The 14,916-nt window shown below is 38.7% G+C and overlaps 2 protein-coding genes across 2 annotated transcripts in view; one reads left to right on the plus strand and one right to left on the minus strand.

Annotated features, from left to right (window-relative positions):
- The window catches only part of LOC140362888 (6-phosphofructo-2-kinase/fructose-2,6-bisphosphatase 2-like), a 144,159-nt gene extending 138,508 nt beyond the window's left edge, over positions 1 to 5,651 (minus strand). Inside the window, exon 1 of the mRNA XM_072449167.1 lies at positions 5,646 to 5,651. The gene's annotated coding sequence lies outside the window, so the exon portion shown is untranslated. The remainder of the gene's footprint in view (positions 1 to 5,645) is intronic.
- A 1,166-nt stretch (positions 5,652 to 6,817) lies between these two features.
- pcbp2 (poly(rC) binding protein 2) lies at positions 6,818 to 14,229 on the plus strand. Its single transcript, XM_072449168.1, has 12 exons — positions 6,818 to 7,002; positions 8,261 to 8,400; positions 8,476 to 8,508; positions 9,195 to 9,311; positions 9,764 to 9,895; positions 10,809 to 10,937; positions 11,539 to 11,613; positions 11,803 to 11,844; positions 12,136 to 12,208; positions 12,298 to 12,353; positions 12,664 to 12,833; positions 13,077 to 14,229. Exons 2-12 carry the CDS (start codon positions 8,308 to 8,310, stop codon positions 13,111 to 13,113), a joined length of 957 nt encoding a protein of 318 aa, XP_072305269.1. The 5' UTR covers positions 6,818 to 7,002; positions 8,261 to 8,307; the 3' UTR covers positions 13,114 to 14,229.
- The last annotated feature ends 687 nt before the right edge of the window (positions 14,230 to 14,916 follow it).

Genomic DNA, 14,916 nt, shown 5'->3' on the forward strand with positions numbered 1-14,916 from the left:
TGAATCTCACCCCCTGCAGGACACTCTGTCCGCTCTGGAGAGCAGCTTCAGTGAGAGACTGATCCACCCTCGCTGTGTGAAGGAAAGGTTTCTAAGGTCTTTCCTTCCTGCTGCTGTCAGACTTTATAACAAACACTGCTAGCCCTGAACATGTGTCATTCATCATGTGCAATACTGCCATATCCATGTGCAATACTGTCATAATCAGTTTTGTACCTGAACGCGTTCATTGAACGAAAGTTCATGAACGCGTTCATAATTTTGGTGAACGTGAACTGAACAAACGGTATTACTGCTGACGAACGATAATATGAACGCGTTCATTCTGATGTCTGTGAACGGCAACAGAGCAGCAGGAGTCCTTCTACGACCATTTACGTGAGTTTTAAGATAAGGTCAGTGAGGATGGGAACAATCTAACATTTCTGTGCAAACTATGCCCAGCAAGTTTTCCCTAACTGCTGCTAGTGTGGGCTGAATGGACAGCAACAAATGGGGGAAGGCTGTCCCTTCAATGTGAGTGTAAATCCTGGGTGAGAATTCAAAATTGGATATGAAGATGAAATCTGACTGCACGTATGCACATATTTTCAGCATTAAACTAATAAAATAATTGCTGCCTGTGGTTGTATATGGGCTGTGGAAATAATTTAGAACAATTATTGCACAATATTGAAAAAAATAACTGAACTAGCTCATTTTTTGGTGCTGTGAACTTTTGAAGAAAAAAAAAATGAATTATGAACTATGAACTGAACTAGTTCATTTTAAAATGTATGAACTATGAACTGAACTAGTTCATGTAGAAAGTGAACTTTCCCAACACTGGTCATAATCATGTGCAATACTGTGACATAGTGTCAATCATCCTGGTGCAATATTCTCTGTCCATAGAATATTTGAATGAATATGTTAATTTACATGAGCTGTAAATAAGAGTGTTATTATTGTTATTATTATTTTTATTAAGAGTATAAGAGTTTTTTATAAGAGCTTTTCTACAAGGGTGTTTTTTTTATAAGTTATCTGATTTTTTTTATTATACTCCTATACCTAATCTGTGTTGCAACAATGGAATTTCCCCATTGTGGGACAAATAAAGGCTTATCTTATCTTATCATGCAATCCATGTAGACTGGTCAATATCCAGTCACTGCTGAAGATAGGGATAAAAAATGCAAGTACAGTGAGTGAAAATTCAGGACAAAGGCACTGAAAGAGTTGACAGTCGAAATATTATAAATTAACAAAAGTGTTTAACTATATATTAAGTAATTAACTATTGGGGACGGGTTAAAAGTAGTCAATATTGCAACTATTAAAATAAATAAGGATAATTATTTCTATAAGAAAAATATTTCTGTGAGTGGTTAGTCTTACCCCTTGGGGACCTAAAGCATTTTTGGGCATTATTTCCGCCTGATTTCATTTTGTTTTGTTGTTGTTGTTGTTGTTGTTGTTGTTGTTGTTGTTGTTGTTGTTGTGCATGTTATACATCACCTTCTGAGCTACAATCAAGTACCATTTATCCTTTTTTTCTAAAGGTAAATTAACCTGCCTACCACCCACACTGGACCCCTTCCAATTTGCCTACCGCCAGAATAGGAGCACGGAGGATGCCATCTCTACGGCACTACACTCCGCCCTTGCTCACCTGGACAATAACAACACCTATGTGAGAATGCTGTTCATTGACTTTAGCTCAGCATTCAACACCATCATCCCCTCCAAACTGATTACCAAACTCATTGACCTGGGTATCGATGCTTCCCTCTGCAACTGGGTTCTGGACTTTCTAACCAACAGACCCCAGTTTGTTAGGCTGGAAAACCACACTTCCTCTACACTCATCCTGAACACCGGCGTCCCACAGGGCTGTGTGCTGAGTCCTCTCCTCTACTCCCTCTTCACCTACGACTGCACACCTGTACATGGTTCTAATACCATTGTCAAGTTTGCAGACGACACAACGGTGGTTGGCCTCATCAGCAACAACGATGAGACGGCGTATAGAGAAGAGGTTCAGCATCTGGCAGAGTGGTGCGCCACCAACAACCTGGCTCTCAATACCAAGAAGACCAAAGAGCTCATCGTGGACTTCAGGAAGAAGAGTTGCACACACACACCCATCCTTATCGACGGGACGGAGGTTGAGCGTGTCACCAGCTTCAAGTTCCTGGGTGTCCACATCTCTGAGGATCTCTCTTGGTCTCTCAACACCTCAACCCTGGTCAAGAAGGCACACCAGCGTCTCTTCTTCCTGAGAAGGTTGAAGAAGGCCCATCTGTCTCCTCTGATCTTGGTGAACTTTTACCGCTGCACCATCGAGAGCATCCTTAACAACTGTGTCTCAGTATGGTATGGCAGCTGCTCTGCTGCGGACTGGAAGTCACTCCAGAGGGTGGTGAAAACCGCCCAACGCATCACAGGTTCCTCACTCCCCTCCATTGAGACTGTCCAGAGCAAGAGGTGCCTGCGGAGGGCGCGCAGCATCGTCAGAGACAGCTCTCACCCCAGCCACCAACTGTTTGCCCTCCTCCCCTCCGGAAGGCGCTACAGGGCGCTCCGTTCCCGGACCAGCAGGTTCAGGAAAAGCTTCCTCCCTGCAGCGGTCATCCTGCTGAACTCTCAACCTCAATGTTCCCCCCACACACACACACACAGACATGCACATACGGAGACTGTAGACTGCCACTGAACCTTGCACTGAACTGTATATTATGTGTATTCTTCTTCATCTCTTCTTACTCATCATCTGCACCTCCCTCTACTGCTGCCAGTCCTCCTGTCAGTTTCTACTTTTACTGCTCATACCCCATACTGCCCCCTACTGTACATTCTGTATTTATTCACTGATTCACTTTACATACTCTGCACTTTAACTGCTGTTTTGCACTTCTGGTTGATGCTAACTGCATTTCGTTGTCTTAGTACCTGTACTCTGTGCAATGACAATAAAGTTGAATCTAATCTAAAATCTAGAAACATGTGGCATGCTGAAGGATCATAGGACTGTAAATATCTGTATATATAGTTATGATACTATTTTAGTATAGATTTCTAAGCCTCTGAAAATTGTATTAAAATGTAGAATAATCAGTTACCACATGGTAACACAAAGACCACATGGTAGCAAAAAGAAAGTATAATGATTGGAAATGACACCATTGTGGCATTGAAATCAGTGTGGAATATCGAGCCTTTCTCTTCAAAATAAAGTTTGACCTTTTTGTATGGTGACAACACTAAACGTTTGACCACCCTGCGTCAGACACAAGAACATGGACCAAAGAGGAAAGAAGAAATGAAGTAAGTTTGTGTGAGAAGAGGATACTTTATGTGGTGAAAGTGTCTGAACCCTGCTCCATGTTGTGTTCACTCCACCACTTTGTGACATAACAGTGGGTTTAACAAAGCAAGAAAATCAGACATTGGGCAGGGACAAAAGCAGGCTGTGACATGGACTAATTGTGTTGTGTGAGCTCGAATGTGCACAAGATTAATTACCATGAAGCAGAAGACTCTGTCAAACGGACCATGAACGTGTGGTTTTAGGGCCACACTGCTCCATTTTAACTATCTCGTTTTTGTGCACGCAGCATATTGGTTTGATTCGGTTATTCTTGCACAAATGTCTTTCTAAATTGCATTTTCTGACTCGGTGGCTTGAAACCTGAAGTTGAGGACAGGTTTTGGTAGAGGTTGTATGTATGTACGGGTCAATGGGAATTTGTGATTTACAGAACAAGAGAGATATGTAAAATAAAGGTAAAATAATTAGAGGAGAAAAAAAAGAAGAAAATCAATCATAATTAATCATACTGTGTTTATTTACTTATTTCATAAACAGTACTATAAAATAAAACAAAAATGAATTTAAAGAAAAAAGAGCAATCTTATATTATATTCCCCTTTTTCCCATTAATACTAACACTGAGTTAAAAAAAAAATACATAATAGATTTAAATCACGTGCATTTTTGAAATTCACTGGAAATTTGCCCTTTTATTTTATATTGTTTTCTTCTTCATACCTTCTTAATATGGTAATTTGTATTATTTTATTCATGCTTTTTTTTTGCTTTTATTGTTATTGATTCTTTGATTTCTTTGTCAAAATTAATATTATAAAGTAGCTCCTTTTTCAGCAATGCTTTGTTCCATTACTTCTGTTTGCGATTGCAAACACAATCGATCGCAGAAACAATCTTTCAGTTATCAACATGTTGAGTCTGATTTGTACACTATCATAGGCTTTTCTCACATCTCACATTTTAGCCGCATAAAACTGAAACTGAAACTCCCTTTTCCATGTTTAGTCCTGACTCTGGGCACCAGCAGGAGGTCTGTCTGTGTGGTGAAACCAAAACTAGCACAGCCACTGACGCAATCACAACAACATGAGTATTCACAGGATTTAGATACAAATAGCACAATGGTTTTATGCCCACTCCTTACAAAAATTCTTATCCACAGCCTTTTTCCGACCCTTTACCGTCCTTTCCTCACCTGAGATAAGAACATCAGCAATTATTGTTCCCAACCCATCAAAAAACTGCATAAAATGTTAGTCAGCTGGTTAATTATGGTCTAAGCAATTCACTGCAGGGATAAGCTCATTATTTCAAGGTCGTCAAAAGGTTAAATCTTCATGTCTCCCCTTTGACCAACAGTTTATAACATATCAGCAATTCAGGTGTACATTAGGGAATGCATTTACTATACAACATCCTCATTTAAGCTTACTGAATATATAAATATAATACATTCTCAAAACAGAGTACATTTTGACTTTGCCAGTAGAAAAAGGCACACACAAACAGGCCAATTGTTGTAAATGTTAGTGTGAATAGTGACTATACCTCAGAATGGTCAGCATTTTAGTAAATCATCTTTTTTTCTGTTACTCATTGAGCTATTTAAATGTTTTATAACTGAATGGTGCATCAACATCTATATTACTATAATAACATCTCCCCACGATGGCCTGCGCTGAAGAAATGCTGTTTAGTTTTACTGTACAAAATGTAGCCTCTGTGACTCAATGGCGCTATCTAATGGTTGTATTAAAATATTGTTCAACTAAGTGAAAAATGGGTGTGCAAGATCCAAAAATAAAAAATAAAAGTGCAAGATCCAACTCCCTGTATTAGATAGACAGTGGACCAGTATTTAAAAAATAGTTGATTGAGTTACATCGTTTGCACTGCTAGTTCTGCACCTTTATTCTGGTCATATAGGTTATACTGTATATTGTGTAGCCTATATTTATATTAAATCAAAGTATATTTTCGCTCTAAAACTTTATTTTTCATGCATGTCTTTTGTTTTGGTTGTTATATTATCATCCTTTTCTTTTTATGTTGCAGTTGACTATACAAACATGCCTGGTTTTGCGAATTGCGTTTCTCACAATGGCAAGACAACAAGCACAGACGCATTTAAATTGCTTAATTTTATCCTCTTTTTTGTCACCTTATGGGTAATTCTACTTTGTAAGAACTGCAGCAGTCCAATAGCAGACCTATTCTTTTCTAATTCATTTACATATCTGACACTGACAACTTATTAAAACACGGTACATTCAATATTGTCAATAATGTAAACAAGAAAACATATTGTATCATATTTCATACATTTATATACAGCATTTTTTTCTACTTCACATCTAGATCAATTGAAATGTATCATTGAGTGTCTGTGTGATGTCACGCAGGCACTATATGTTCTTGTATTTCACGTATTTTTTATTATTATATTTTCCATGATTTTCCATTTAGCCAGTTTCAACTCCTTAACGTTTCAACCGATTTCAACATGTTACACCTCATTATGATCGCTTTCGCAGTAGTACGTGTGCTATTGCTTTTGACATTTGAAAAACTTGTACTTTTTGCAGAATTGTCGAATTTTCAAAAGTATTAGTTTTCCCCATTTAAATGAATTTGGGCATTGAGTGTCTGCGGAATTCTTTAGACTTTATTCTTTAGGCTTTATTCTTTAGAATTTTGTGACGGAGCCAGTTGAGCAAGAGAGAGAGAGGGGGGGGGAGGGGGAGGGGGAGCGGGAGAGGGGAGAGAGAGAGGGAGGGAGTGAGGGAGAGGGAGGGAGTGAGACTTTATTCTTTAGGCTTCATTCTTTAGTAGTTTGGGATCTCAGTCAGCAACAGGTAAGATTATCTTGTGTTTTACATACATCGATGCAATATATCATTAGAGTATATTTATTGCATGGATGTATATAAAACACAAGATAAGGGAGAGAGAGAGGGAGGGAGAGAGGGAGGGAGTGAGAGAGAGGGAGGGAGTGAGAGAGAGGGAGGGGGAGAGGGAGAGAGGGAGGGAGAGGGAGATGGGGGAAGAGGGAGAGACGCAGACTCTCCAGCAATGGCTTCAGCCATTGCAGATTTTCTTGTTAAATGTGTTAGTTTGAAGGATATTTTGTGTTTTTATTACGAAATAGTTTTTTTGACATTTTTTTTTATTACATCAAATCTAGTAAAAATATTCACTGTATATAAATACAATATTTTTTTTTAATTCGATGTAAAAAAAATATATATATAATAATAATAATAATAATAATAATAATAATAATAATAATAATACAATGCCAAAAAAAAATTCGATGTCAAAAAAAAAATCGATGTAAAAAAAAAAAATCCGAATAAAAACTCAAAATAACCTTCATAGTTAGTCTTTATGTATCTTAGGGGTTTTAAATTGCTGTAATAGTTCCAGAAAGTGTATGTTTTCTTGGGTGTTTTCCGGGGACTTGTCTTCCCGGCCTCCGCCACCAGAGGGCAGCCTGGTGCCTGGTGCCTGATGCCGGGTCAGAGTTGATCGTGTTGTGTCTTTTGTGCAGATTCTGGAACAGGAGGAGAGAGTGGAGTCCGAAACAGCGGTGTCTCTTCCCTCTTCCCCGGGTCCTCTCTAAACTCCCTCCCGAACCTCTCCCCTTCCACCCTACCCATCCCCCGATCGCCTTCTACGGGACGCAAAAGGTAAAACCACCGCTTCAAAACAACGCGTTTGTGTGTTTTTTCCCCCGTCAGATTTGCACTGAAGGACGCGGGGAACTCATAATGCTTCACTGGGCGCTCTAGGCCGCAGCGGGCGCAGACTAGTTCCTGGAACGACAGCGTGCTCAATGGAAAATTACCCTCAAGTGAAATGAATGGCCAATCTTTAGTCGCGTATCCCATTTAGGGGAACACGATCCACGTCCTCGATTGAAATAGTCAGTTTACTACCTTTTGCACGTGCTTATTTGACCTATATTGCTTTAGTTGTTGTGATGATTCGCACAGCGTAAATCTGATTTGCGTGACTAGCGGCGATGCTCTGCCCACAATAGCATTTGGCTCCGTAACTGGATGTCTTAAGCTCTGTGGATAATCTTTCTGGATGCATCGTTCAGGCATTACACCACGGCGACGTTTTCAAGCATAAATCGCCACTTATAGATTTAAAAAGCCAGACGTGCGTCGCTTCGTCCCCCGCATCTTCTCCAGCACATAGACGGCGCCGCTCGGGAACAGTGGCTCATTGTGCTAATGCTGAATGAATGGACTCGGGCCAGTGCTTTACCGCAACGAGTTCAGCTCTTTCTTCAGCTTTATCTGCTAATGTTCTTATTTTAACAGAGCAATTACTTGAGTCTGTACATGAAAAAGTGATCCTCGTATAACGTATATTATACGAGGATCACTTTTTCATGTAAACACACATTTAGGTTCTTGCAGCCGTGTTGATGTTTGTGTTAAAGGGGAAACGGCACGTAAAATATAAATTATGAGCTGTTTAATTGTGTTTCTTCACCGTCATCTTTTAATTCAATTGGTTCACGCATCGCCGAGTAATCAGGTATTGTCCTGCACGTGAGGCTTGAGTTTTTAGGAAATGTCTGTTTCACACATCATCACCTGCATTATTTAAAAAAAAAGACTCTTTGCAGTACAAATTGAGTTTAAAAATGATCACATCAATTTTTCAACAATAAAATCGTGCACATTTAAACCATCTGCTTGTTAAAGGGAAATTTCACTATGAAGAGGCGGGGCTTCTCAATTCTGCCGTTTTGAACAGGAAGTCAAAGAACAGTATCAATTATTAAGTTGTTTTAGATCAATATTGTCGTTTACACTGAGCAAAAGTTTAAATAATAATCTATTAATTTTCTCGTTTAATATTTAAATACTGGGGTAAAAGCATAATACGTCTCCTTAACTGTATTCTTGTTTGATGTTTCATCTGTTGCAGCTACCAGTGACCAAAGACTTATTTCGTGGGCCAGTACAGTGTCAACTATGGAATCCAGTCTGGTTGAAGGGGGACTTAATGTCACCTTAACTATCAGGCTTCTTATGCATGGGAAGGAGGTCGGAAGCATTATTGGCAAAGTATGGTTTGACTTACATCAATGTTTTTATTTGTTGGGGTTCTTAATGTTAAAACATTTACTCAAATTTTTACAGAAAGGCGAGTCGGTGAAGAAGATGAGAGAGGAGGTAAGAGGCTGCTGACTTGCATGATGCAATACTTCATGTTGGGCTGCAACTCAATTTAATAAAATATAAATGTTTCCTGTGAGGTTATTGCTCTGTTTGCTATTGTTTTAAGTCATAACGTCCCAGCACCCAGCGAGTTAATTTGATATAGTCGACAACTTTTTAAATACATTATCAACCTTAAAATGATGATTGAATGCTTCTAGATGGAGAATATTTACAAATAAAGTGTATTATTGACGAAAATCAGAATTTTGACGTTTTGATTTAACAATGCCGCTGTCTTTGTTAATAGAACATATATTTGTATGTGTTTGAGTCTATAATCCTGATAATGGCAACTTCGTTTTGATATTTTTCCCAATTATTTTCAGTAATTTATAAATTGCGATTAATCTGATTAGTTGGTGCAGCTCTACGTCTATAATATTTCTGGTGGAATCCAATTATTAAATACATTTCACACTTAATGAAGAAGTGTTGGTTGTTATGCCAAATCCATGTTCAGTTTTTTATGGACAAAAGATAAGAATATTTTATAGGGTCCACTCCACTGTAAAAAAAAACAAAAATTACGGTGAAATGGTTCATCTTTACCGTTTCAGTCGCATTAACTGGTGTGTTATGTGATGTAACAATTCTTCTTGTTTTTTTATAAGATTTTGTGTATCCTGTTTTCTCTGTAGAGTGGAGCTCGCATCAATATCTCAGAGGGCAACTGTCCCGAGCGGATCATAACACTGGCAGGGCCCACCACCTCCATCTTCAAAGCCTTCTCCATGATCATCGAGAAACTCGAGGAGGCAAGAGCAATTTCCATTTATTTTTACTCCCAAAATCACAACAGCAGTTGCCTTGGTGGGTGAACAAATCCTACAAAAGTACATTTCACTCAAGATTGAACATTTAGTCTGAATTATACCAAATTTAGGCATTGTTTAGTCTTAAGTTTGGCATAGTTTAACCCTGTTTTAGTCAGACGCCTTGTTGATACTTGGGAAGTCAAGAGGCAAGTCAAGTGCATAATTCATACACAAAGAATTCCTTCTTTGTGTATGAATTATATGGACATATGCATATAAATCACAATACAAACAAATGAAAGCTTAAGTATTCTAGCTAAAATGTGTTTCAAAAGAAAGCGGTGCAAGGTGGCCCTTGGTGTGGAAAAATTAAAAATCCATTGATTCTTTGTTATAAATTGTAAAACGGCTAGAGAAAGCCCAATTCACATCGGTATTTGTTGTACTTCCAGGACATAAGCAACTCTATGTCAAACAGTACGGCCACCAGCAAGCCTCCTGTCACCATGCGTCTCGTCGTGCCTGCCAGTCAGTGTGGCTCACTCATTGGCAAAGGAGGCTGCAAGATCAAGGAGATCAGAGAGGTTTGTGCTCTCTTCTAAAATGTGGTGACGTCATCTCTCGACTGGGCCAGTGTTCAATTACAGTATCCAAACAGTCCACATTCTCAAACTGATTTCTTATCCGTCGCAAGGTTCACTGTCCCTGTTTGTTTTATTCAACAAAATCTGCCGTTGATCAGTGATTGGGAATGTGTTCTCAAGCGGCGACAGATTATTCAGACACTTGTCCAAAGTATAACAGTAAATCAACAAGAGTTTGTCTGCTAACACAATTCTGACACCATGTATGGGTTTCAGCTTCCTGTTATAGGTGCCATTTTGAGGACTTTTGCCCCTTTGAAAGGGAATGTGTTGTTTGGAATTGTTAAATGCTATGGCAATGAACAGTCACACTTTTCCATCACTCATGGATAGATGCAGTCGGCATCTGTAGAGTACCGGTTCTCTGTAGGGATTTCTGTGAACTGGCAACGGCAAATTTTAATGTAGAAGTGCTGCTGTTCAGCAACTACAAGAGCGAAGGCAGACTTTAAGAGTTCTATTGCGCTAAATACAGATATAAAGACGAGAATAAAGTGGTCCCACAGCCTAATGCTAATACTAGCATCTCTTGCTACAACATCTACAGAACAGTTTACTCTTCTGAGATGTCAACAACCTCTGTTAAGACTCAATTTTGACTCAACCTTTTATTATTTATATTATTTGTGCTTAAAATGCACATCATTTGCCAGGAAAAAGTGACTGACAAAATGCTGACTTCATCTATACCATGTTTATCCACTTTTCCTTCTTTTATATAATTTTATTGTTTCAGCTAATTCATCTCATGGATGTTTTGTATTACAAGCTTGCCATTGATTTTACCAGGCAAGATGTGCCGTGTTCAAAAATGTCTCTTTCTAACGTTTTTTGCATGTTGTTGCTGTTGCAGTCGGCCGGAGCTCAGGTACAAGTAGCAGGGGACATGTTGCCCAACTCCACAGAGCGTGCCATCACTGTTGCAGGGACCCCCCAGTCCATCATCGAGTGTGTCAAACAGATCTGTGTCGTCATGCTCGAGGTACTGCCACTCACAGCACGTTTTGGTCATCACTTTAGTGAATTCTACCGTGAGAAGTGCTAGACCAGGATGATTTTACTTTTAGACCTTTTTTTTTTTTTGGCGTCAAAGAGGCACTGTGTAACTTACATGCTGCGTTTAATGTTCTACATTGAGGTATTCGATGTAGGGCTGCCGCTATTGTAGTAGTGACTAGACAGCGATTCTACATATTTTTCAAATAAACTTTTTACCAAATAAATGTTATGTTGACTAAAGGCTTCTAGCTGGAGAATATTGATCTGAAACGGTTCAAATTACGCTAAGTTTTCTCTAAAATGTTACAGCTCCTTTTTCGTTGTGTTTTTTAAGTCTGTATAGTTCAGTCGATATGATGACTGTAGAACATTCTCGGCAATGGAGACCAGCAGAAATTGTACCCTCCACCAGAAAAGTTATACAAGGCAGCATTAAATTCTACACCACTTGCCAATGAAAATCAGTTATAAATAGTATAAGTGCAATATACCAGCATGTAATAAATTAATCTTAACCACTCGATTATTATTTTTCATTCAAATCATCAGCTACTATTTCTGTTTTGTGATGTTTCTGGTTTCAGTCTCCACCAAAAGGAGTGACTATCCCGTACAGACCCAAACCCTCAGGCTCCCCGGTCATCTTCGCAGGTGGTCAGGTAAGGACACTTTTCTGTTAGTTCTGATGTGACCTTTTGCAGACTGTATTAGTACCTTTTTTATTTTAGAAATGCCGATTGTAGTCCGGCCCACTCCAGGCTTTGTTCCTTTAGCGGACCAAATGCTGTGGGCTGATGGATATTGAAGTGCCCTGACACGCCTGGTTAAGTGCTCTTCTCTCCTTGCAGGCTTACGCTGTCCAAGGGCAGCACGCCATTCCACAGCCTGATGTAAGTGAAGGGCCCTCTGTAAGTGATCCAATATATCTGCTCATCCGTCCTGGGGAGCCATGTCGCCCTCTTAATTCACCCCTTTCTCTTTGTTTCCAGTTACCTTTTGCATTCATTCTAGAAACGCCACTATAGTTGAATTTATTCTAATTACCAGTAGCACGTGCCATTTCACTGTTCTTTCCATAATCACACCAATTTAAAGGGATTAACAGTATGCAATTTACTGATGGTATTAAGATGGCTTTGTGCTCACGAATCCTTCTGTTTGTCTGTCACTCTTTTGAACAGCTCACCAAACTTCACCAGCTGGCCATGCAGCAGAGCCCCTTTCCCATTGCACATGGCAACCAGGGCTTCCAGGGTACATGCGCCGCTCCAAACAGAATGTGACGCTGTTGATTCTAATCCTCCTAATCAACTCTCTGATGTGCTGTCTTTGTGTTGTTTCAGCTGGGATGGATGCCTCTGCACAAACGGGCTCTCATGAGCTAACCATTCCAAACGATGTATGTCACCTTTATTTTCTTGCTTTATTGCGATAGTGATTCAAAGCATCAGAAGGTGCTAAAATGTGCCTCTAAATGTCTTGTTGAGGTCCAATTTTTGCCCAAAACGTGAATGGACTAACATTAACCACAATAACATAAAATGATTCTAATTTTGAGGTCCTTTTTAATATTTTGAAGTCCAGATGAGATTTGGGTTTATATTCTTAACAATTGCAATATTATTAATATCACCTTTTTAGATTAAAGCTATTTCTGTGTGTTTATATCTGAGGTTCTTGTCTCATTTATCTGTTCGCGTCATTTCCAGCTCATTGGATGCATCATTGGACGCCAAGGAGCAAAGATCAATGAGATCCGTCAGATGTCAGGGGCTCAGATCAAGATTGCCAACCCAGTGGAGGGCTCCACTGACCGGCAGGTCACCATCACGGGCTCCCACGCCAGCATCAGCCTGGCCGAGTACCTCATCAATGCCCGGTAAAACTCTCAGAGTTTTAGGCACTTCAAGTCGAATCGTAATCACAATAATTGTCATTGCAATTAGATTAATTAATGCTTTAATAATGGGGCTCGGTTCAAAGTTCACATTTTAAACACATTTAGAAGAATTGACGTACAGAATGAACAGACAAACTAAGTAACGATGTATTGCAGCTTGATGAAGACCATTCTGATTGTTGGATTGGTGTTTTATGGACTAAACGTGTGCATGTTCCTCAGGCTGTCCTCAGAAGCCACTGGACTGGCAGCCAACTGACACGGAGGTCTCATCTGCACCTGAAGTCACCCATCTCCTTTTTACCGAAGCCCCACACTCGATTAATGCAAAAACCAAGTAAACTCACTGTTGTCCTTTGCTTTGGATACATGTAATACTGAGTTGAAATCACATCCTCTCCTCATTATAATATGGGTATTTTATTTATTTATTATGTTTTTAAATTCCTTACCATTTAGTTTCCAGAGACCCAATTCCTAATGTGTTCTCATTTTTTGCTGTATATCTGTATGATCTTTATAATAGGTAAAAGTTTTAGAAAAATCTGAAAATGTTTTTTATGTCAGATTTTTCTTAGAAAATGTAAAAATGAAGAAAAAACACATAATAACATTGATAGACTGTTCTTTCCTTTTAACTAAATATTTATTTTTATTTAATACACAACGTCTACACAGTAACAGTGCATTGATATTTGACACCTATTTGGAGTTGTACTTTTTGAATAAGGCATTGGGCGAAGGCGAAAGCAGGTGTAAGATTTTCCAGTTGAAGTTGTATGCTGGTGAAATATCATACTGAAGGCAATTTAACTTGTGTTGGAGTTTTAAGGAGAAATAATAAGCAACATTTTTGTCTCACCTCTAATCTGCAAAGTAATTGTTTTGTGTCATTCCTGTTTCCACCTTGTTTTTTATTGATCAGGACTTTTGAGTGTTGTTGTAATGGATTTTTGAATGGACCGTGCGTCAGCCGGAGGTCCAGAGTGAGAGGAAACATTTTCTTTTTCAGCAATTACAAGACCACAATAATGATGAAAATAACATTGAAATGTTTGTTTTAAATAGAGAAAATATTTTTTTTAACTGCTGGGTTTGGGGAATGCTACCGGGGCAGAACTTCAACATGAGACTTATTGGTCTTTATAAATATATTATGAGGAATTAAATTAAGATAAACTAGAATGAGAAATATAGAAATAACACTAGTTTCCTGCTATCTGTTTTTGCTTGGGTCAGATTTTTATTTTTTATTATTCTTTGCAGGATGAAGAAACACATTTTTGTGCACGTTTTCAAAACTATTGTAGATCTGGGTGCAATTGAATTGTTGAAGAATTGAAATGCAGAAATAAAAATATGTGAAATGCTAAAATGGCCTTCATTGGTTTTATAAAGTCAAATAAATAGAATCTATGTGTTAGGTAAACTGGCAACTGTAAATTGGCCATAGTGGATGAATGTGAGAGTGAATGTTTGTCTGTGTGTCTTTGTTAACCCTGCAACGAGCTGACCCCTGTCCCGGATGTACCCCGCCAAAGATCAACTGTAACACATAATTGGTTGACTGGATAACGAAAATGGTCATTTCAAGTTCTTTCTCTAAAATCTGAACTCTGCTTCAAACCACATGCATTTACTAACAGAATAGACTTTTCCATTTAAAAACCTGATCGTTGTCAATTAGAACGGGCTTGATCTCAATTCCTCAACGCCCAGTGGTTCTCAAACTTTTCACATCAAGGATCAAGTAAATATTTGGCCCTCTTGAGTACCACCAGATCTAAATTTGATCTAAAACAGGATTATGTAAGTAAACAATTAGCACTAAAACCTGATCTTTTATAGATTTAAACCATGGGTTAAGTAGTTCTAAACTGGGACTAAACCCAAAATAGGACAAATGTGGATATTAACTATATCAAACTAATACAACTAGATTACAGGGTGTGTACTACCAGAAGCAGCCCAAGTAGTGTGTTAACATTTTACAGAAAAATAGGTTAATTTTGGACTGCTAAATCATCAATAAAATTTGCCTTTTAAAAAAAACATTTTCCAT

Source organism: Eucyclogobius newberryi, unplaced genomic scaffold (assembly GCF_026437365.1).
Source record: "Eucyclogobius newberryi isolate DKJ021-1_F unplaced genomic scaffold, fEucNew1.0.hap1 SCAF_17, whole genome shotgun sequence".
NCBI lineage: Eukaryota > Metazoa > Chordata > Actinopteri > Gobiiformes > Gobiidae > Eucyclogobius > Eucyclogobius newberryi.

Excerpts from the sequence above, each read along its gene's own strand:
- pcbp2 (XM_072449168.1), top strand. The coding sequence starts at position 8,308 with ATGGAATCCAGTCTGGTTGAAGGGGGACTTAATGTCACCTTAACTATC. Across the intron at positions 10,938-11,538 it reads TCTGTGTCGTCATGCTCGAG|TCTCCACCAAAAGGAGTGAC; the intron begins GTACTGCCACTC and ends TTCTGGTTTCAG. Across the intron at positions 12,834-13,076 it reads GAGTACCTCATCAATGCCCG|GCTGTCCTCAGAAGCCACTG; the intron begins GTAAAACTCTCA and ends CATGTTCCTCAG.